The sequence below is a fragment of the Echinops telfairi genome, unplaced genomic scaffold (assembly GCF_000313985.2).
Source record: "Echinops telfairi isolate 266 unplaced genomic scaffold, ASM31398v2 ScPeMD7_1;HRSCAF=3_0, whole genome shotgun sequence".
NCBI classification, from domain to species: Eukaryota; Metazoa; Chordata; class Mammalia; order Afrosoricida; family Tenrecidae; genus Echinops; species Echinops telfairi.
The window spans coordinates 26734464-26758796 of record NW_022103896.1 but is presented as its reverse complement, the minus strand read 5'-3'; the positions used below and the strand labels follow the sequence as shown (position 1 = coordinate 26758796).

The following is a 24333-nucleotide window of genomic DNA, read 5'->3' as shown; positions in this document are numbered from 1 at the left end:
AAAGCAAAACCTGCAACCCTTAATTACAATTAGATTTAACAAACAGACTAACAAAAAACTTTCAACAGAATCTACCTGCATCTTACAACGTGGGAATGAGTCCTGGTTGTTTAACGCTTAAACACTGGCTACCCAATGAAAGTTCAGCAGTTCAAATCCAGGAACAGTTCTGCAGGAGAAAATCCCTGACAATCTGCTCGCATAAATGTATTCTAGAAAATCACAAGGCACAGGTCTTCTCTGTCATGCAGGGCTGCTATGAGTCAGAGGTGACTTGATGATTCACCACGACAACATGCATCTAGGATTAGAGTGTTCTGTACTATGTGAATGAGACCAAATCAGTGTAGGCTGTGGTTTAACCTGGAAATTTTGAAATATAAAAGGAACAGATTAAGCACAGACGTACACAAGCAGAAACAGGAGAAGATAGAGGCAATACATGAAGATTACCCATGAACCAGGGAAGCAAAGGTGAAAGGGAGTCAACACAGAGAAAGGCTCTCCCAGAGGGGTAGAATCATGCCTTGAGGGGTATATAAAACTACACCTTCTGGAACAGTAGAGAATAAACACCACAAGAAAGAGGGAAAACTCTTGTTGGAAACTTCAGGAAAAGCATTTGGTTCTCCGGTGTTGTGAAACTGAAGTACATCTTTCTTCATAACCTTCTTATCCCTTTTCCTTGTTCTAAGTAATTTGCATCCTAATGCAAAGGCAATGGAAACCATTAGGTATGAATGGCTTCTTGGTCCTTTTGTCTTTTGTTCTGTTCTCCACTCCATATCTGTCATCTTTCCTTCCTAAAGCCTCTCCTTACTTAACACCTTTACCACAGCTGGTCACAGTTGTGCTCTATCTAGGCCCTTGATCTTATGTCTCCACATTTTCTCAGGACATTTAGGTATATTATTGAATTTCGAGTTATTTAACTGACCAAAAGAATCTATAAATATCTCTGTTATTTTAGAATTGGCTTGAGTATAACATTTCTCTGAAGTGGGAAATCTTTTCAAGTAGAATCCTAACTTATATTATCACCATTGCACTTTTAGCTGATAAGGCCTATTTATTCCTTAATTGTTCACACAATCTATTTCTGCTGATTGGTTATATCCTTTTCTACAAGTTTAATTAAACCTATCCTCCTAGGTTATCCAACAGAAAGCCTAGCTCTCTGAATTGAGCTACAGCTCCATGTTAGCATCTCCATTGTGATACCTCGCTTGTGAGTTTACATGCAGTCTCAATCCACTTTATTTCCCAACTTCCAAATTTTATCTTCCTTTACACATTCTATTTACTTAATATCCCAGTTGTTCACCACATCACTCTGGAGTTGTCTTTGAATTTACCTTCTACTTCAATATGATTCTAAAATGCATCTTATTGAAATCTAGAGATTCTCAATTTTATCTTGGAAAGGTCTTCAGATTGACTTACCTTTTTCTAATCTATTTATTATCTCCTATTGGGCTTCATGATCTCTTACTTGGATAATTGAAACAGTTAGTTACCCTTTCCTTTCTTTGATTCATCAGCCATAAAATTACCAGACTGATGTTATGCAAACATAAATCATGTTAGAGGCTGTTTACCTTCCTTCATTGACTTGATGGCCAAAACTCCTTTTTCTGTCACATTTGTTGGTGCTTTCTCATTCTTTCTATCAAAATCGATGCAGCCAAGGTTGAAGTCACTTGTCAGAGGTCTCTAAACACAGTTGCATTTAAAGTCATGTTTACTAGGTCTTCATATTTCAGCTCCTGAATGATATAGTACATTACTAATATGCATGAGTGATAGCTCAGTGATTAGGATATGGGTCGCTAACCATCAGGTTGACAATTCAAACCCACCAACTGTTCTGCAGGACCACGATGAGGCAGTAAAGGTTTAGTCTGGGAAACACTATATAGGTCACAATAAGTAATATTAGACGATATGGCATTTGGTTAATCCCAGTAATTAACATTCATTCAGCATATTTCACATGCAAAAATAGTTTTATTTCTAATAGAAAGTTTTTAAATATTGATATATATATATTCTATCCTTTTTTGTTATTGATGAAACTCTGCAAGAAATTAAGACAGTGTGGAAGTTCACTATTTAAATTATATCCACAGTTTTGCTAGTTATTTCAATGAGACAGGCTATATAGAATAGCACTGAAATATATTGCATGCCAAAAATATCCTTCAGGTTTTAATTACAATGACTATTTCTATCTATATTTTCTGACTATATTACTTTTACCTGTTGTCACTAAATAGTCCTTCCTTTTCCACATCAGAAATAACTCTGATGCCTTTCCCAATCCTACCCCATCATTCCGCTTCCATTTCAGAAACCATCTCCCCATTCCACTCCAAGGCCACATGTTTCTGAGCTCACTGTATCATCAGAGTATCTGATTTTGCTTTAAAGCACATTGTATTCTTTTGTCAGCTGATGCTGAATCTCAACCAAAGCTCTTCATTACTATTCATATTAGTGCTTTTGGTTAACCAGATTACAAATAAAGTATATTTATTAGCCAACTGCATTTTGTGGGCTCATATACTTGCTTGCCTCTCAATTCTAGACTCGCAAATCAGACCTGATTTGGTTGATGGATTTTAGTAGCCATGATGTAAGAAGAGCTTTACCATGATCGCTTGTTTGATTTTTACTCCCCTCTGACATCTTGGCCCATGTGAAGAAAATACCATACCCTCACTAGTCATTGTTCCCCAAAGAATGAAGGACACAGGATCCAAATTTAGCATCCATCAGTAGAATCCACCCATTCATTAGTATGTGAGGGCGGGTAATTTTTCAACTATTGAATTTAGATAAATAACAGTATAATTGTTGTCATGGACTTGTACAATGCTATATTAAGAAAATAATCCCTTTATTTATAAACAATATCTCTTTGTATAATTGGATTGGCTAGATTTGTCTTAAGCTTTTGAAATAAATCATGATTTCTTTCTCAGTTAGTCTCAGGAAAAACCAGAGTAGGATTTTGCTTAATCCACTGAAGAATAATTCTTTTCTGCCACTAAAAATAAAACTTGGAAAATGTGCAGACCTCACATATTTTGCACCCTGTTGTTGTTATTAGTTGCTCTTGAGTTGATTCTAACTTAACTTAAGTGGATGCAGAGTAGGACTACTCCATACAGTTTTCCAGGCTCTGGCCTCTTGGAAGCAGAGACCAGTCTTCAGAGACGTCTTGGCAGGAATTTATATCACCACTCTTTGGACTAGCAGTCAAGTGCTTAGTGTATACACTACCTGAGACTCCTCGCATTCCACCTTTTGCTTATAGCATATGAAGAATTATATTTTAGTTACTAATATAATTGCTTCTACTTATATTGACACTTCACTTGGATTTAGAACAATTTCCCCAATCAAGGCAGATGTAATGTATAATCACAATTGTATTTGAAGTTACATAGGGACTGATATTGAGGGAAAAACTCGCAGCCATTATTTTCATAAAAATATATGATCATTACACATAATTTTTCAAAACTCTTGTATGATTTCAAAATTAAATCTCTCAATCAGCTAACTGGATATACCCTAAATGGGTGAAGAAATGTAAAATCTGAGGCAACAGAGAACAACGGGAACTGATTTCCTTAGACGCAATAGCTTATACTCCTATGTGCGGGTCAGCTAGTACTTAACTTAAAAAAAATTAAGCAATTTCTCTGGGCCTTAATACCCGCATACTCAATGAAATAACTATATTCCACTCAATTACCTCAAGAATCTCTTCTAAATATAATCCATTATATTAATAAATGATGTGCTTTGTCTTCTGGGACAAACTGGTGGGTGGTAAAGGGATCATTTATTTCATGATGCTTGTACCAAAACATACTATTCCTCTCCATCATTGTAGCCTGATCCCTGACTATGCATAGACTCTGTCCATTCTTACTACAGATTCTAGAATTCTTCTAGCTTCTCAAAAGGGACATGCTGGGCCTGCTGCCAAGCTTCCAGCCCCATTAACACCTACTCAGCCTTCAGGCCTCAGTCCAAGTCCACCAACTACTGAAAGCTTTTCTTGAAGCGTCTGTTCTGTACGTTATCCTGTTCTCCCCAAAGCAGATTCTATTGTTCACACACATCCTACTTTCCATTTAGATAATTTGTTTACTGTCAGACTGTGTACCGCTGAATGGAAAGCAATGACTAAGACTCTTATTTTTTGTTAGCTAGCTACCTATGTAACAATCCTTGACATTCATCTAAATCCAAAGAATATTTTTTAAATTGACATGGCTTTGAAAATTCTACTGCCATTCATTCTAATTCTGGGGGTGTTGAAACACAGGGCATGATTCTCACAGAGGGTTGGAATAAACAGTGGTAAATGAGATATTTTAGGAGCAGTTGTTTTCTGAAGGATCTTGATGTCCTACATGAAAAATAATAACAAAATACCGTACTCTAATAAAGAGTAAGGACAAAAGAAAAAATCTTACTCATATATAAAAGTACTTATGAGTCATGTTTAAAAGCTCTTTTTTTCTGATGGCTAGATTGAAATGTCATCATGACAATCCCACACAAATATTATATGTGATTTTGTCATTTTTCCTACGCAAGAAGAGCCAATTTTTACACACTACGGTAGTTCAATAAAGAAAATTAAAACAATATGAAGAGAGGAGATATCTCGAAATGTCACAGTGATGGGAAAACCAAGAGGGGACGTACTAGTGCATTACTAGCAGGCCACCATCAGATAGTAAGATTGTAACTATGGAGAAAATCCTGAGGAAAGCTATATCTCTGAGATTATCCAGAGAGCTTTGCACTGAAGGCACTTCAGTGTACTGCAATGAGTGAATAGTGAGTACAGTATATTTGGATGGTTCGATGAATGTATCGATATGATTATATTGAATATGAAAGGAAACTGCTATCCCTCAAAGGAAACACAGTGACTACGTATTCCAAGCTCCTTCTTTAAGGATAAGACAATTGTTTTCTTGGTAAATATGTGCTAAATCACTGATCCGCATGGCCCTCCCAGAGAAAAACAGTTACTTTTATAAATGAATTTGGACTGTAAAGTAATTGTACAAACTCTGAAATAGATTTTTGCAACACACAAAGATTGGTGGTTGTTGTCAGTTCCCATTGATATTATGGCAATATTATGTTAGTATATAAAAAATAATTTAGTTTCTAAAAATTTTTGTCATTTCAGTTTTATTTCAATATAATTGAGCATTATTTTCTTTATGGATGGTGTCGTGTATTAATAGAATATCAAAAAATCATCTAAGTATATATTCTATATAGATTAATCTAATCTTAAATTGAATTTCCCTAGTTAAAGTACATGACACAGGGAAATAAACATTTCTTAAAAATGAAACAACTAAAAAAATGACACAAGTGTATGACTTATATGATTATACTTCCTTAATTTGTTTTTGTAGTTCATGGGACAATTTGGGAGATTCAGATATTTTTAAAGAAGATATTACACTATTTTTTATTATTTATTGTACACAATTTAAAAAATATTTAAGAGATAACCAATAATAATTCTTAAATATTTGAAGCCATTTGGTCTCAGTCTTATCACTGTACTTCTTTGTAGATTGTAATTTGATGTATTTATCACTGGACAGCACAGAATTTCTTATTAGACTTATTAGACAAAAGATCAAAAATAGTATTTATACAAATAATTTTTCTGCCAGATATTATTTTGACATTAAATAAATCATACAAGGGGAAGACTGTCTCCTCTCGCTCTCTCTTTTTATAATGGTATTTGTCCCTATCCCATGGGATTCTACATTGTATTAGTCTAGGTACTTTGGAGAAACAAATCCACAGCGACTCATATATAAGAGAGAGTTTTATGTAAAGAAAATGTGCATCATGAAAACATTCTAAACCAATGCTGCCCAAGCCCACAAGTCCAACACTAACCCATTAACCCATTAACCCAACACCAGTCCACAAAGTCCTCCACCTCACAAAACAGAGGCAGTGATGCCCACTGCAGGAGGAAAGCTGAGTCAGTAAATGAATAAGCATCTCAGCACTAGCAGGGGTCTCCACACGGCTGCTCCAGCACCCAGGGCTGCATCGGGATAGGTCCATGCGGCTTCTCCTTGGGGATGTCTTGTAGGATGTCAATCTTGCAAGCTGAAGCAGGGAGCTGCTAAGGCAGCTGCATCCTGGTGTGACCATCACAAAGCAAGAAACTTGAGAACTAGAAAGGCGAGACTCACCACCCATTTATCCCCCCGCCTTTCAATTAGCCCCACATGTGATTATTGGCCAGGCTGGCACAATTAACTAACTCATACATATTGTAGGACTTCTTGAGCAAACCCTCAGTAAAGAGGTGAAAAAGTTCACATGTAGTTGGGGGCGAAGTGGCGTTTTCTATTTCAATCTTGATAATTTCCTCACAGGAGGAATTTGCTAGGTCTTAGAAATGTATCATCACTATTAATAGGTAGCTGAACATAATGGTTTTTCGCTTTGAAATGCCTTGCGTAGGCCTAGAAATATTTTTACTTTTAAAAGCGGGGAAAAAAGGGATTGCTATTTTTCAGTACTCACTTTGTTGCTAAGATATATAGTTACCCCATTATAATGTCTATGATAAATCTAGCACTCGTGTTTTTGTAATAGATGTAAGAAAGATAAAACCTGGGACTCTACAAAACATAAGCAGTGCAGCATTAAAATATAAATTCTGAGCATATATTATTCTAGTCTACTTAATCTTCTGATATTACTTGCGCATTCTGTCAAAAACTGTTCAATCATTTTGCCCATAATCCTCCTTCAAAATAAAGATACTATTAAAAAGTACAGAGCTTTGAATCTGTGCAACATTTCATAACATGGATGAATCTAGGAGACATGCCACTGAGTGGAAAGGATCAAGCACCAAAGACAAATATTCTATGAAACAATTATTGTAAGGAGTCAAGAAAAGGTTCTCCCACTGAAAGAACAGGATGGACGGTTCCCAGGTACGGAAGAGAAAAGGGAGGAGGGGCGGGTACAGACGAGAGAGGAAGCTCACTGCCATTCAGGGGATTCTGACTCACTGTGGCCCTGCAGGACAAAGTAGAATTGTCCCTGTGGATGTTTTGACACTGCAACCCTTTACAGGAGTAGAAAGATTGCCTGTTCCATGATTTCAAACTGCTGATCTTACACTGAGCAGTACAATGCATACCCTAGCTGGCCACCGGGACTCCTACACTAGAGGGTAGACGGGGGTAAACTCAGGTGAAAGGGGATGTGTTAGTCTGGCTAATTTAGAGAAACAAATCCACAGAAACTCATGTATAAGAGAGAGTTTTATATAAAAGGTAAGTGCACATCAAGAAAACATCCCAATCCAGTGCTGCCCAAACCCACAAGTCCAACATTAACCCATATGTCTGACACCAGTCCACAAAGTCCTCCTCCATCTCACAATTCTCTTTATATTGATGCACAGCATTCCATCCTATGAACATATCACATTATGTTTATATGTTCATCCATTGATAGGCAATTATAACTCTCATTAGAAACTATCTGAAAATATTTAACAACCTTGGAAAACATTTTTAAATGTCATTTTTAAAATGACACCAATAGTAAATAAGCACTTTAAAAGAGAGCTAGAGTTTATATTCAAATTCAAACTTAAATTAAGGAAAATCACTTGCAAACATTTAGCTGTTTAATCTTTAGATCCTTGCTATAAAATCTTTTTATATCTGACATGTGACCTCATTATTAAATTAAAGACTTGCTTTGGGGAAAGTAATGGGATTTCTACATCTTAACATTAAAATGAGGAAATGAATTTTTTGAGTTTATATTAAGCCATAAAAGCTGTTTTGCAATTATTCAGAAAAATAATCACATTTCATAAAGTTGTTCCATTTCAAAATGTTATATTACCCCATAAAAGCAGGTGGCTTCATCAAAATTTTAAAATCTAGTTGTGCACTTTAGTTCAGAATTATATCAATATTTAGAAGACTAAAAAATTAACTTTAAGCTAAGATTTATGGGCCTAACATAAAGTTTGTTAAAGGCATTAGTCTAAAATAACAGAATTCCATGTCAAATTTTAACTCTTCCACTTATTATCATTTGATGTCAAACAAATAATATTTTTGATTCAATTACTTCCTCTTTAAAATGAGGATAATAACAACAAAATAACAGAATGAGACAATATTTATTCTTCAAAAGGAACATGGTACCTGTAAGCAGAGAATACATGTTTTATTATCTTGCTGAGTGAGGATGCAAACTGACTCAAAATTGAAAGTCAGTAAATTCAGTATAGCATCTTTTTTCTAAAAGGAGGAAATAATTATATAATAATTTTCTAATACTATAAAGGCTAAAGAATTTTTACTATGTGCCTCTCCCATGGATTTAATTAAGCTCTCTGACTAAATATGAATCTTTATGTCTGTCAAGGAATGATAAAGATACTTATTTTATAAACAAATATTTTCTAAATGAACATATGTGAATTTTGTTCTGTGTGTGTGCATGTATGAGTGTGTATATGTTTGTGTGTGTGTGGAAATGGAAGTGGGATTGTGGCTTAACATCAAACTAGTCAAACTATGACTCGTTTCCTCCAAATCTTGAAAGAACTCTATACATTAAATAACAATTTGAAAACATCATTCTAACACTGGAATGAGAAGCCAAAGACTTATCTGTGAATATAACATAACATACAAATGCCTGATTAATTTCCGAACCCCTCTGTCTTTACTTTAGCCAACAAGTAACACCAGCCACCAGGACTCTGGGTGGATGAAATGTGGACAGAATGGTTGGAATACAAAGGGCTTTTAGAAATAATTATCTCTTTTGTGGTCCTTAGGATTTCTAAGATGAAAATATCCATTAAAATGTACTGAGGGGCTAATGGATACTAATGTGCCTATTGCAAACAACTGTTTCCTCTTTTGCTTCCTTTCTAGTTATTATGAATAGAACTAATGGCAATTTAAAAACAGTCCAACAAAACGAATGTATCCATGGGATATGGGGAAAAATATACATCTAGCTTATTCCTCCTTATCAGCAGGAATTAATATTGTCATTTTGTGAACAATAGGTTAGGTAAATCCATAAATCTGTGAGTAGAGATGGTCTTGAATCGCTGTACACCCATACGGGCATTACATCATTTTCAAGAGTCATGTAGCATTTGATCCATGATTCTAATTGCATAAATAAACAGCCCAGTACTATCTATATAAAGAATTACTAACAAAGCATTATTGAATTTATCAAAGAATTAATTGCACTTATAGTAACTATTTTTCACTTCAGTTTATTTTGCTTGATTTTTTTATATTTTAAAATAGCCCTTATACAAAACATATAGAAAAATATCATTCCAAAGATAAGACTAAAATCTAAAGAAAATGGCATTCAATCAGACAAATATGTTTTACTTTGTATTTACAGATAAATCTTTGTTCTCTCTGTCACAGTGCTAGAACAGTGGTATTAAGCTATGCTATTTCATCCGGAGGATCTCTTCTGGATCTGAAGGGAATGATGAGCAGGATGACGAGTTGGGCACTAACCCTTCCTCCCACTCCCATTGCACAAGAGTAACGAAGTTATTATCCTTTTATAGGAAGTTTCCAACAGAGGTTATTTCAAATTTCTCAAAATACACTTCACTTCAACTTAGAGTTGACGTTATAAATTATGGAGAATGTAAAAATGTGATTGTCATAGGTAAAATAACAATGGAAAACTTCTGAGGATAATTTTAATGTATATTGAATGATAATATATCATCAAATAACTTGTTCAGCTTAGTATCAATTTTTAATCATCGATGATGACATAGCAGGTGGTTGTTAATAGAAATACAAACACAACTAGGTTTGTCTCTGCCTGCTTGTGTACCTATTATAGAAGTTGTACAGGAATTGTAATGCAGAGAAAGCCGTCTACTGTAATGGGTGGAGTTGAGAAAGACTTCATAGAGGAGAGATTATTTTAACTTTGTAAGAAGGGGAAGCATATACTGAGTTAAAATTAGTATAACTATAAATATGTACAGTGAGCCCTCATTTATCGCGGGTAATCGGTTCTAGACCCTACCGTGATAAATGAAATTCCGCGAAGTAGGATTCCTTATTTGTAAATCAAATATTTTCGTAGTTAGAGCATAGAGGACATGAAAAAACACCCTTTAGTCACCATTACACTCGTATTACCCAATTTATTAAACGAAAAAGGGAAAATACAGTAAAACAGTTTGGACGTTACAATTATCATTTATTATTTATTATATTATTTATGGCATCTAGTTTACAGTATTACATATTTCACATACAGTAATATTATACATAGTTCTTACAAATACTGTAATCAATGGCGTGCAACCTCCATGATTTTCTTGCCATCTTTGATCATATCCAAAAGTTTTACCTTTTCCTGGATGGTGAGCATCTTCCTCTGGCGCTTATTTTTATTGTCAGAAGGCTTAGAAGAAGCAGCTCGTTTAGGAAGCATCATAGGGCTTAGATAAAATTTCTTAAAAATCACAATTACAGTACACTGTACAAAAGCAAAAATGCATCTGATACGTAGCTCCGATACGTAGCGATGCAGACAGAAGCGTATACAGTATGAGCCAATCAGTGGCAGTAATGACAGAGCATGCACTGTTACGCAAAAACCGCGATATTGTGAAGCCGCGGAAGTCAAAGCGCAAAGTGGCGAGGGTTCACTGTAAGGTATTTAATATCCAAGAAATGAAAGAATGAAGAGTATCCTGGGTTCAGAGAATTGGGGATCAGTCCATGCCCTTTGGGTGTGGGAGAAAGACAGTAGCATGGTAAAAGCATGTATCAGGGAAAATCTGTGGAAGTTATGAACTTTATCTCTAGACAGTGGGAGTCACGGAAATAACGTAAACATGAGTATAACAAGCACTCAGTGTGGAGAATACATAGACAGAGACAAGTCTGAAGCAAGGGAGAAGAGGGCATTATTCATTAAGAATCTCCTAGGTTGGTTTCAAATTTCTTCTCTCTAAATACTCGCGCTTCAATAGCTGTGTATTTTCTGTTCCTTATTTGTATCCGGTGATCTTCCTGGTAGAAAGGGTATCTAGCTACTTTTTCTACATCCAACAACTCATTTAGTGCCAGGCACACAAGAAGATCCTTAGGAAAGATGTTTTGAATTACCAAAGTTGGAAAAGAAGCAGAAAAAATTGCCAAAAAAATAATGCTTAATTGTGCTCCTTCCCAATGTATTTTCAGTTCTTGAACTGCAGTGTGAAGAGCTATGTAAATAACTCTAGAACTCCCATGCTGCTACAACCTGTTTATGAGCTTTAATAACTGTGTTCTTTGTTGGAACATTGTCATTAATGATTAATATCGTTTCCAAGGTAAAGAGATTCTAGATTTCCTGAAAGGCAACCTCCACAAGGTAAAGGAAATAATAAAAACCAATAGGAATATAAGAACGGCAGAGTCACTGAGTGATTTAGAGAGGCAAGGGATCAGAAGTAGATGCTTTCAACATGAGTTTTAAACGTCTTTAAAATTTGCAACCTTGTTTTATCTGCTAAGGAATTCATGTAGGTTTAAAATGAAGAAGAGTTATATTTTAAATTATACTAAGGTTGAGTTTTTGTTGCTCCTTTTGGTCTTAACTGACATTTACATCAATTTTTGAACTGTATAAATTAACACATATGAATATATAATATGTTCAAATTCAGGCACACATTCCCAATGCAGAATTTGTGCATCTGGCCTCACTAACAATATCATGCATTTATTCTTTGTAGGTCTAGATACAAAGACTTGGGGAATCAGTGTTTGAAAGAAGAAATTTTGATTAAAAATTATTATTACATAAGTAGAAAATATCTACACCAATGAGATAAAGTCACATAAATCCCACCATGACATTGATCAATGTAATTTCAAGCAATGCAATACTTTGAGAGATTGATTTTATGCTTTCTATTTTAAAAGCATAGATTTTGGTTGTAATTTATTAAAAGTTACATATTTTCACATAGAACTCAAATTTATATTGATAATATGTAAGCTATGTGTGTATGCTTGTTATCCCTTTTGACTTTAATGAAGGATAAACATGTGTCCAAGTTACTTACGATATAACAATGCTTGCATCTCTTATAAATGGAGATGGAACCAAAGACTTCACCATATAGAGGTAATGGATCCTTAATCTGTGTCACTGAGAACACCAGGGTGGGCAGCATTGATTCGGTACATTGGTTATCCATTATTTACATACCAAAAAATAACCAGAACCTCCACTATCGGGGAGGCAAGTCCAACACATAGTGACCACATAAATGCAAAGCAGAACTCGGCTGCAAATCTTTATCAGATCAAAGAACCCCATCTTTCTGCCCTGGAGCAGCTGTCCTGGTGATGAATGGTCCAGCGCTTACCCAGTGCCACCGTGGCTGCATAGTTATGTAGAACTCAATAATCTAACATTGGGACCATGTATTGCACTAGATAGAATCACTGATAAATAACCCCTATCCTAGAATTTTAGGGGGAATTTAGTAATTTAATCATACATTTAATAACTAGAATATTTTAGCCAGAACAGCAGTATAAAGTACATATAATTGCATGTTCAATTCTGGGACAGATAAGCAGTCCAGAGTAGATGAAACACACAGAGAGTATGGTGGATTATTAAGAAATAAGATATGCTAAATAGGCACACATTAATGAGAAAATAAACTTTTTGAAAAGTAGAATCAACATCTGTTGTTAATATATAAGACATTATTATATTGGAATTGCTTATATGCTGGAAAACTGGTATATTTAGATGTGATTACACTTGAATGTAAAAGCATTCTCTGGTGGTATTAAGATAATCTGTTTCCACAGTAGCCATTCATCATTACCTTTGTAGTTAACTTTGAAGCCAACGGAGCCAACACTTTCATCTGTCTGAAGGTGCAGCCACATTTGGCTGCTCATGCTCACGGTCAAGTCCGGCACAAAGCTCCCAGTCAACCTAACAGAGAAGGATAGAAGATGGGCCAGGTGAATGATCTGTACACATTTTTTGCATACAAATTATGAGATAGTGTGCTTATTAATCTTTTCTTGGCTTAAACAAAAATCTAGGCTATATACTTACAAGAGTATGCGCTAATGTAACAAAGGGAAAAGCTATAGAATCTAAAGGTCAAGGCTTACAGTCAAATGCCATTGCATATATTTAACTAAGTCTCTCATATCTCTGAGACACGGTACCATATTTTAAACAATCATAGATCCTCAGCTTGCTTTTGAACTGAAAATTATCATCTATGAAAATCTTAACATTAAAAAAATTAAGAATGCATTTTTTAATATTTCAAGTTTCACAGAACTTCATTTTAAAAGATGATGAAAAGCATTTGAATACTGTGAAGATTTAAAATAAATAAATAGCAAGGATTATAGGATTATAATTCAGCCTTCTTTCACATTGTTGGTAGTTACATCAATCCTATGAGACAGTATCTATAGCATAGGCTAGTCATGTCATAGATAATTTTCACCCATAATAGCATATTTCAATACCAAGTAATCTCTCTGAACCTAGTCTAAAATAAAGTCTCATTCAGTAATGCTCAATTTTTCTCTCCTGTTTCCTCTGACATTCATAATACTGTTGTTACAACTTTGAAAACAAAGTAACATGTCATAAAAAAGGAGAAAATGAGACTTTAGGTGTAAAGTCTGTCAAGAATGGAAAGAGGGAGAAAAAAAAGACTCAATGAAAAGTTAGTGTCCAAATTGGTAGAAGAATTTAATCTAGAGTTACTGTCATCAGGTGCTCTATAACCAGTTCTGACTCACGGTGGATCCTACGTACAACAGAATGAAACCCTGCCTGGTCTCGCACAATTCTTACAATTTTTGCTGTTTGAGCTGATTGTTGTAGTTAATGTGTGAATCCATCTCTTTAAGGGTCTTCCTCTTTCTTGTCAAAACCTTCTACTTACGGAAGTCTATCTCTCTATATAGATATATATGTAGAAACTGGACCTTCCTGATAACATATTCAAATTCTGTGAGATAAAATTTTGTCATATAGCTTATAAAGAACATCTTGTCTGTATCTCTTCCAAGATAGATTTGCTCATTCCTCTGCAGGCTACGGTATACTTAATACTCATAATTTGGACCTTTACGTGATTGACAAATAACCAGAAAGTGTTCTGTTCTGTTGTATTTAGGGTCCCTGTGAGTTGGGATGGATTCAGTGGTACTTAACAGCAATTCCTCAGCAACACCATTATTTAAATGAATCTGTTCTTCTGGACTCTGAAGAAGACCCACTATATTTTAAAAATGTGTTTAGAATAAAGTCTTGTGGCATATAACTTTTAAAGTGGTGAATTTGTAGATACCAATATTTTGAGCTTCAGTACCAAGACAAACTCGGTTTTCTGAGCAAGAGCAAGGAGTGAAGCAAGATACATGGCAGAAAATAAAGTAGACAACAAAAGATACATCTATAGGCAATGCGTCAACTATATTGTATCAAACATTCCACTGACAGATCTTACAGTGCAAAATGATATTTTCTGGAAAGAGTTATAATTGTGCTTATCACATCTTCATATCTTTCTCAAAGGAGCCCTCAGAGCACAGTGGTTAATGTCCCCACTGCTAACTAAAAGGTCATGCTCTGAATCTAGCAGGAGTGGCACGGAAGGAAAGACCTTGGGCCTAGTTCCCATCGAGACGGACAGAGAGAGACATCTGAAGAACTCTATGCAACAGATCAACTTTGGTGCTCTGATTCAGAATCAACTGATACACCAAAACCTATCCATTTCAGTTTTGTCCTTTTATTCTACCTGCTTTTAAAACAACTTTATGTGAGTTGGGTAAAGGTTTAAAGAGCAAATCAATTTTCCACTCAACAATCCATATGCATTTTGTTTCCCTGTCATTGATTGCAACCTTGTCATTGATACCAATCCCCACACCCTTCCTCCAGGTTTTTCGTAATTAAGTTCTTCCTTCTTCCTTAAACCTTCTGAACTCTGAATCCCTCTCTAGTGTTACTGTTGGACATATTGTCATTTTTATGTGGTATTAAGACATAGGTGTGAGATCATTTCCAGAACTGAACGGTGGATATGGTTATAGCTGTCAGGGTTCTACAAGTCTTTATTTAACCAGTAAGCTTGGTCTTTTTATGACTTTAAGTTTGGTTCCACACTTTTCCCCCACTCTATCCAGGACCTTTTAACATGATCCTTTTAAGAGTAGTTGGTAATTGTTGCCAGATACCATTTAATTCTTTTGATCTCAGGCTTGTGAAGAACAATATTTTCATGGTCCACTAATGCAATGAAATAATGGTTTTCGTGTATCTTCTCTGCACTTTGAGAGACCAATGATTGCACCTTACATGGCTGTTCGAGAGCTTCTAATTCTCCACCCATTACTCATAAAGTAAAATGGAGACATGTATCTTTGCATTCTTTGTTATGCCAGTGGATCTTGGTGTTCCCCAAGACTATGGTCTTGAGCCTCCATGCCCAGGACTCATTTCCTCAAGGGGTTTGGTTCTATCTTGGAGGATTTTGTAACCAGGCTCATTGTATGCGCCATCACATTCAAGGATGTTTTTGTAGCAAAGGTAAATACATATATACAAATGTCCACTGCAAAACAGAGAGAGAGAGAGAGAGAGAGGTGAGAGAGAGCGCCCTGGTGGTGTGGTGATTATGCATTGGGCTGGGATCTTCATGGTCTGCAGTTCAAAACCACCAGCAGCTCCATGGGAGAAAGACACAGGTTTCTAGAATTATCGTCTCAGAAACCCACAGGGGGTCTCTATGAATTAGCATTGATCTGATGGTGTTAAGTTTAAGAATATAAGTACACACACACACACTTTCCCATTCTCTGTGCCATACTCGTTCAGCTTGGGTGCTTATTCAGGCATCTATTTATAGAACACAATTACTATAGAATTAAAAAACACAATATTTAACTTAGTTGCCTTTAACTTTTGCACTTCACCCAGCATCTTCATCAGCGTTCGTTACTCTTGTTGATGCTCTGCTTATGGGGTATTACTTTCCTCTTCCTCCACTTCTTCTTCTAGCTAAGAATCCATTCTCCTTCCCGCTTCCTAACTCTGACCGCCATTAATGAACACTGATGCTCACTCCTGTTTATCACACTACCATGAATATTAGCACACGATGGAAACAGCCAGTATGCCCATAGATGGAAGAGTGAATTAATAAATGATGGCACATACACACGGTGGGACACGACACACCAGTAAAGAAGGATGAGGATGAGCGGGCATAACCACTCATGAGATGGTTGAATCTTGGGGACATTATGCTGAGTGAAATAGGTTGAACATGAAAGAATACATATTACATGAGACTACACTTGTAAACAGTCACAAAAAGGTTTTTGCACACTAAAATACATTTTTATTAAAAAATATATTCTGCAGTATCATCTTGAAACTTCTAACATAGTATTTTCTTAGTTCCCACAAGCCAAATGACACATGCACTAAATTATGCCTCACTTCTCAAATCTTCACTGGTGTGAGACTAAACACGTCTAAAATATGTAAAGCAAATGTAACTTTTTCTTGGTGCTAAAAGGAAAATACCCCTAAACCCTTAACCCTGGATTGCTTCTTTTTAGCACTTCCATTAGATACCTTGGAATCTATTGAGATTTGTATACGAAGATATTAAAATGAAATAAGCCTCCTGACAATTTTGTGTTCCAGGGACATCTTGATGGGAGACTTGCCGTCCTCTGTACAAGTGAACGCGGTGCCAGGCTCTTCTATCTGGGAGCTCCAGCCTCGACACCTAGTTGTGTGCTGTCACTTCCTTCTTGTCATACATGTGAGATTTTATTGTTCACTTTTAAAGTCAATTAATATGGACTCTATTCCCTGACTCTATAAAAAGGTGACATTTATTTTTCTCTTTGCTATTCCCTTCATTAATGCTCATGCAAAAATAATTATGTTGTGGAAAAATTTATAGAGTTACCAGGAAATTTTATTTTCAATTCTATTTCTCTAACACTTTAATGATAAGAGGATAGAATAACACATCCTTAATTGAATGAACCAGCTGAAGGTCTTATGATATATGGTAATCATAAAAGAAAACCTGAATTGTGAATAACTTCCAATTTTATTGATACACTCTTTTAGAATATTAGCTAGACAAAAAATCTTTCCCAAATTCTAGATTTTGTTCTTTAATGTGGTTAATTTAGTTTCCATGATTTGATTGGAATTTTCATTAGCTTTAATACTGGGTAATTATGGGAGGCCAAAAAATGTGGTCTACATGTCAGAATTTACTTGATAGTAGTAAGAAAAAAATGTTGCCTGCAGGACTTCCTCTTAGATGGCTTATAATCTCCTTACCATATTTGTTATGGTTATATATGTGAGAATTTAGCCTGCTGTGGCATGAGGATTGTTCCTTTTATTTAAATAAATTAATATTTGAGAGAGTTTTTATAATATCCTGATCTTGAGAAAATGTCAATTAGTGATGTACATTGGTGAATTCCATTCCAAGAAGAAAGTTAAAATTTATTTGCAAAACCAGAGAGAGACAGAATAATGGGAAGGAAAAGTGAGAATTGAAGACACTTTCAGAATCACTTCAAGGGGTGGTATTTCCTGCCAAAGAACTCTCTTCTTTCTTTATCTGTCATGTTTGATTATTGTCCCATTGTGCTTGCGCGCGCTCTCGCTCTCTCTCTCCAGATTTTTTCTGAGAACTCTTTGAATTGTATTTACTCTAAGTGTTACTTTTGTTATATCAGAGCAAAAAGTACCAGATGAAGAAAGTCATTTATTTTCATGTTGTTCAGGTATTATGAGCATGTGTGGAGTCCTATAATATTATTCAAACTCAAGAATATTTTGTTTTCTAAAATTCATAAAGATGTGGATTAAAATGATCTATAGAATTACCCGTATCATATCTTTGAATATATATATATATATATATATATAAATTATTTCTATAAGTAAGTATAGCACCTAGCACCTCACTTTTCTTTGGAAGGCATATCAATTTATATCTGAGATCATGATATAACTGAAACATCTCAGAATCACCTTGTTGACAAGTGGTTTTATTCTTAATTATATTTTCCCAACACTGAATATTACATTAAATATCCTATCCCTTTTTTCTGTATGCATACTCAGTGTCTAATATCTCAGTTTAATGTCTTTCAGTATCCAATTAAATTCCTTGAGTGTACACAAATTTTATGATTTATCATCTGTAGATAACTTTGTATTCAACCCATATCTATGATAGAACACTCATTAAAGGATGCTTTAGGCCCATGGATGAGAAGGAGCCTTCAGTGATTTTTGAAACCCAGGCCTCAAATATTTTCATTCTTTTAATACTTACTTTAAGCCTAATATCTTTAAATTAATATTTATTTAATACATGTTTATCTATGGGCTGAATAACCTCAGTTTTCATAATGAATTCTAATCCTATTTAATTCTTCATGCTGGAATAAAAGAGCTAAATCCCTAAATAAGTGTACTCAAAAATCTTTAAGCATTGAGATAACAGGTAGGATCTATTAAATATCTATTAGGCTTGATGCCTATTTTCTTTGTAATGACTGTAGGCAGAAGAGTGCATCCATTGGAGATCATGGTAGTAGTCTGGTGCGCTAGCATATTTTTTTCTATCATGTAACTATGACTCCATGGAAATACATGTAATAACTTTTCTTCTAATTCAGTGCTATCATGTGCAGTTTATATGAAGATAAGTAATATATATACTGCTATTAGGGCTCTTGTTCTCATATGTACAGTTTTATTCCATATAAAACCTGTTTAAACATGCCACAGTTGTTATAAAATGGCTGCAGACAAATTCTTTCAGTAATATACTTGTATTTGTCTTGTTAGGGAGTCTTCAGATAAAGTGGTCCAACCAAAACTGTGTTTTCCCATTTGATCTGCCACCCCAGTTAAATTCAAGTCAGACAGCATAGTTCAGAAGGTTATAGGGACTTGGGGGGGGGGTGTTTCCAACTGGGAACTCTAATAAATTTTCTCAAGGAGCACAGGATGCTCATGGGGATTTATTGGGGGCGGGGGGGTGGAATCATAAGAACATTGAAATTTGGGCTTTGCAGACAATGTCAATTGAATTTGTATTTTTGTCTGGTAGAAATTTCTAAATAAAAAGGAGAAAATGACAAAATAAAACAAAACAAAACAATGTCAGTTTGTCTTACAGTTTTTCTTATATGTTTCTGTGATGCTGGAAGCTATGTCACTGGTATTTCAAATACCAACAGGATCTCCCAAAATTTATAAATTTCAATAGAGCTTCCAGACTAACAACACAGGGCTTTTGAGAAATTGACCACTGGCCTCTCATGAACAACAGTGGGACAATGTCACAGAAAGTGTGACAAGATGAGCCCCTCAGGTTGGAAGGCACTTAACATACGACTGAGGAAGACCTGACTTCTCAAATCTATGTTGAGACCCTAATGATGTGGATGGAATAAAGCCTTCAGGATCTTATATGCTAAAGGAGTAGAATTATAAATGAGAAAAAACAGCTGCAAACATCTATTAAATATTGGGGAACATGGAGTGTACAATGAATAAAAAGGGCGAAATTAGAAGTCATCACGAGTGAAATAGAACAAGTTAAGACAGATTTCCTAGACGTTAGTGAGCCTAAGTGGACTGATATTTGCCATTTTAAGCAGACAATCATCTGATTTACTATGCTGGGAATGAAAATTCAGGAGGATTAGCATGTTATTTGTCATATAAAAGGACATTTCAAGATCTACCTATAGGTCCAATGCTCTATGTGATAGGATAATACCTATCCACATACAAGGGAATCTAGTCAATACAACAATTATTAACAATTTTAGAACCAACAACTAAAATTAATGAGGAAAAAAATTTAAGAGTTTTACCAAAGTCTTCATCGTGAAATTCATCAAACATACATTCAAGATGCATTGATAATTATCAGCAACTTTAATATAAAATTTTGAAACAAAGACAAAGGAAAGTTAGAAAATATGTCCTTAGGGATAGAAATTAAGGTGGAGATCACATGATAGAATTTACATGACCATCAACTTCTTCATTGCAAATCATTTTTCAACAACACAAACAGCAACTATACATATGGAATTCCTGGGGAAAACCTCCCCAATTTAATGAAGGAGAATCAGAGAATCATCCAGGAAGCAGAGTGGATACCAATTAGACTAAACCTCAAGAAGGACACACTAAAACTAAGGCATATAGTAGTCAAATTATCTAACTTTCATTACCTTACATTACCTGACTTTAAAACCTACAGTTATAAAAACAGCATGGTACTGGTATAATAGAAACAAACAGATTGGACTAATGGATAAGAACAGAAAATTCAGAAATTAAAACAGTAAAATACAGACAACCCTTATTTTTGAACGTTTATCTTTGATAAGGGTCTCCCCTGCCAAAATTTATATAAATAAATAAAATGGGAAGCAGATGCCCTTTTTAACGGATAGTGCTAGAAAAATTGGATGTCAACCTGCACAAGAATGAACCAAGATCTTTACCTCACCCTTACACAAGGACAAAATCAAAGTGGATCACAGACCTCGAGGTAAAACCCAAAACTTTCAGTCTTATCAACAAAAAAATAGGGGCAATGCTAAGAACCTTATGCAGGAAATGCATGGGCTATCAGCAATAACGAAGGATACTCACCCAGAGGAACAGAATATAGATGTGTGGGACATCTATATTAGAGGCACTGTGTGCCTCTAAATACTTTTTCAATAGAGTAATGAGTGAGCCCACAGATTAGGAAAAGATATTTAGTAATGACATACCAGACAAAAGACATTTAGTAATGACATACCAGACAAATGTTTTTATTTCTAAAATTTATAGAGCCCTACAACTATACAATAAGAAAAAACTAATAGCCCACTGAGGAGGTGGGCAAAAGACTAAAACAGAGATTTCACAAAAGAAGAAACCTGAATGGCCAATAAACATGAGAAAATGATCTCAATCATTATCCATATGGGAAATACAAATAAAAACAACCAGAATATACCATCTAAGACCCAAAAGTGTAGCCCAATTCAAGAAAACAGAAAGCGACAACTGTTGGATAGGGTGTGGTGAGATTGGAACTTTCATGTTCTGCTGGTGGTCTTGCAGACATATACAAGCATAGTGAAAAGCGGCTTGGAGATACATAAAGTCGATGGAAACTAAGTTACCCTATGACTCAGTAATTCCACTATTGGGGATATACCCAGAACAGATAAGAAACAGGTCACGACCAGACATCTGTGCTCCCCTGTTCACCGCTGCACAGTTCACAGTCTCAAAGAATTGGAAACAGCTTAAATTTCCAAGAATAAACAAATGGGTAAAAATCTCTGGTATATACACACACTGCAGTGCTATGCATCCCCCCAAAACAGTGAAGAAATGATGAGGCACATCATCTCATGGAAGGAGTTGGAGAATATTATGCTGAGTGAAGTTAGCCAAGCACAAAAGGACAGGTACAACATGAGACCACTGAGGTAAGTTCAATCAACAGAATGCACATAGGGGAAAGTGTACTTATCGTTCAGTTCCCAGGCTGAGAACCAGACACCCTGGAAAGAGCCAGATGAAATACAATAATGCATACATCATCAAAAAAGAAAAAGGAAAAAAAATTAAGATGCAGATAGAAACTGTGCGGAAAGACATCACCCCCACCCTCCCAACCCAATATACCTTTGAGGCCCACAGAGGGGTGGGGGAAGAAAAAATATGGCAAGGGGGGAACAGGGAACTAATCCACCCAAGGGGAGGGTATTGTTTATGTCTCAACAGGAAAGAGAGAGCGAGAATGAAATGGATCTCATTCTGAGGTCCCACGCCTTGAGGGTGTCATTCCTGCTCAGAGCAGCTCATCCACAGAGAGGACTGCAGGGCCAGCTGTAGCTCAAGACAGAAAGTGCCCCCCTAGATGACAGCGCTACAGAAGACAGCACTGAAGATACAGTTCACAGAGTGTGGCTGGTCTGAATAGCCCACATGGGGGCAAACCACGAGGAAAGTTCAATAGACCAGAAATGGGAGCGAAGACAAGAAGTCCCTGAGGAATCTCAATAACAGACTCCTGACTCAGGGAGCACCACTGGGCACCTCATCTGAACTAGTTGGACAATATCCACAGGGGGTGACATTGAGAGTTAAAGGTATAGCAGGGTGGTGGGAACACACTGCTCCAGCCTTGACTGCAGGAAGAACAATGGGGTCTTGTAGAAGGCATGCCCCTTGGAAGTGGACGAAAGAACGCTGAGAACTAAAAGGGTATAATTGCTGTTAGGTAAGCAGGTCCTAGGATATGGATCTCCCAAAAAAAAGGGGAATGGCCCAATGGGTTGTATCAGGGCTTACAGGCTATTTAACAGAGGGTTGCTCACTTATTCAGGGTCAAAACAATAGTAAGACTTGGAATAATTTGCATGGGTTTTCTATTTTGTTTTTGTTTCTTTGTTTTTAGCTCTCTCTCAGCCTCCACCCCCCACCCCTCCCTCTTTTGGTATCTAATCAATATAGGATAGGCAGGATACACAATCCCGAAGGAGACAGCAATGGGACCAAAGGTTCCGGGTTGTGGGGCATGGGAGAGAAGAAGGCAGGGGGAATGGAGCAATGAGCCAATAACGACAAAGCCAGGGTAATAGCAAGGGACCTAAAAGTTATGGTGAGGAGGGGAACGTAATTCTGGTTGTTTGATCAATACAAATGTATCTGAGATGAATAACTGAGAGACGGATGACAGGTAAACATGATAGTGGGGCAGGAGAGGAGAGAAAAGAAAAAGAGGAAAGTATAAGAAAGTAAAAAAATCTATATATAGGCATAAATATAAATATGTATATATGTAAATATATAAATATATAGAGAGAGGTATATTTGTCTCTATATACATACAGACACATATATATATTAATACAACAAGAAATCAGATGGACTTTGGGCCTCTAATATTACCTTAGTACAAGAACAGTTTGTTCTAATAATATGACAATGTATGATACTCGCATTCCCAACAATACTGCTAAAGACAAAATGGGTGCATAAGCAAATGTGGTGAAGCTGATGGTGCCTGACTATTAAAAAATATAGTGTCTGTGGTCTTAAAGGATTGAAGTTGAACGAATGGCCACTTAGCAGGAAGTGACAAAGTCCACATGGAAGAAACACTAAAAACAAGCAACCAAATTGAAGTGAAGGAGCATAGGCAAAGAGAAGATCCCAAACCTACTGGTAAAATAATTAGAAAGTCCCTTACAGAAGGACCACATGGAAGGGATGATAAATCCAGGGTTCAGTATAGCATTGTTGAACCACATAATTATCCTCTAGTGCTTTCATATTTCTTCGTCCTATTATTATGGTCTTTGTTTACCTCATGGATCGTGTTAGACCTATTCATGTACATTTGTATAATTAAGCCCATTTGATGCATGAAATCCTAATGATTCCCTGAGGACACAGATAGATGGGGGGTGGGGAGGGAGAGCTGATAGCAACTATCTCAAGGAGAACAAATAACAAAATGGTAAGTGAACAGATAGATTTAAAGAAGGACTAATAAATAATTATTATACTAAATATTATTAAATATTTATTATATTAAATATCATTATTGTTGTTATTCCTTTTTCCATAATAAATAAGTTTGTTTTTTCTGCAATAAAGAATAAATTTATTTTTTAATCATTTTATTAGGGGCTCATACAACTCTTATCACATTCCATACATACATCAATTGTGCAAAGCTCATTTATACATTCATTGCCCTCATCATTCTGAAAACATTTCCTCTCCGCTTAAGCCCCCGTCATCAGGTCTTCATTTTTCCCCTCCCTTCCCGCTCCCCCCTCCCTCATGAGCCCTCGATAACCCATAAATTGTAATCTTGTCACATCCTGCCCTGTCCGACGGCTCCCTTCACCCACTTCTCGGCCGACCGTCCCCCAAGGAGGAGGTCACATATAGTTCCCTGTAATCGGTTTCCTCCTTCCAGCCCACTCTCCCTCTACCCTCCCAGTATTGCCACACACCACTGGTCCTGCAGGGATCATCCGCCCTGGACTCCCTGTATTTCCAGCTTAAGCGGCCATCAAGCTCAGAAGCAACAAAGCCCACATGGAAGAAGCACACCAGCCT

The 24333-nt window shown here is 36.1% G+C and overlaps 1 protein-coding gene across 2 annotated transcripts in view; it reads right to left on the bottom strand.

Moving 5' to 3' along the window:
* CSMD3 (CUB and Sushi multiple domains 3) overlaps positions 1–24333 on the bottom strand; it is a 1328144-nt gene that overhangs the window by 614880 nt on the left and 688931 nt on the right. For both annotated transcript variants that reach the window (XM_045286022.1, XM_030887469.2), the window contains one exon: positions 12962–13074. In XM_045286022.1, the coding sequence (XP_045141957.1) occupies positions 12962–13074 (113 nt within the window). The remainder of the gene's footprint in view (positions 1–12961; positions 13075–24333) is intronic.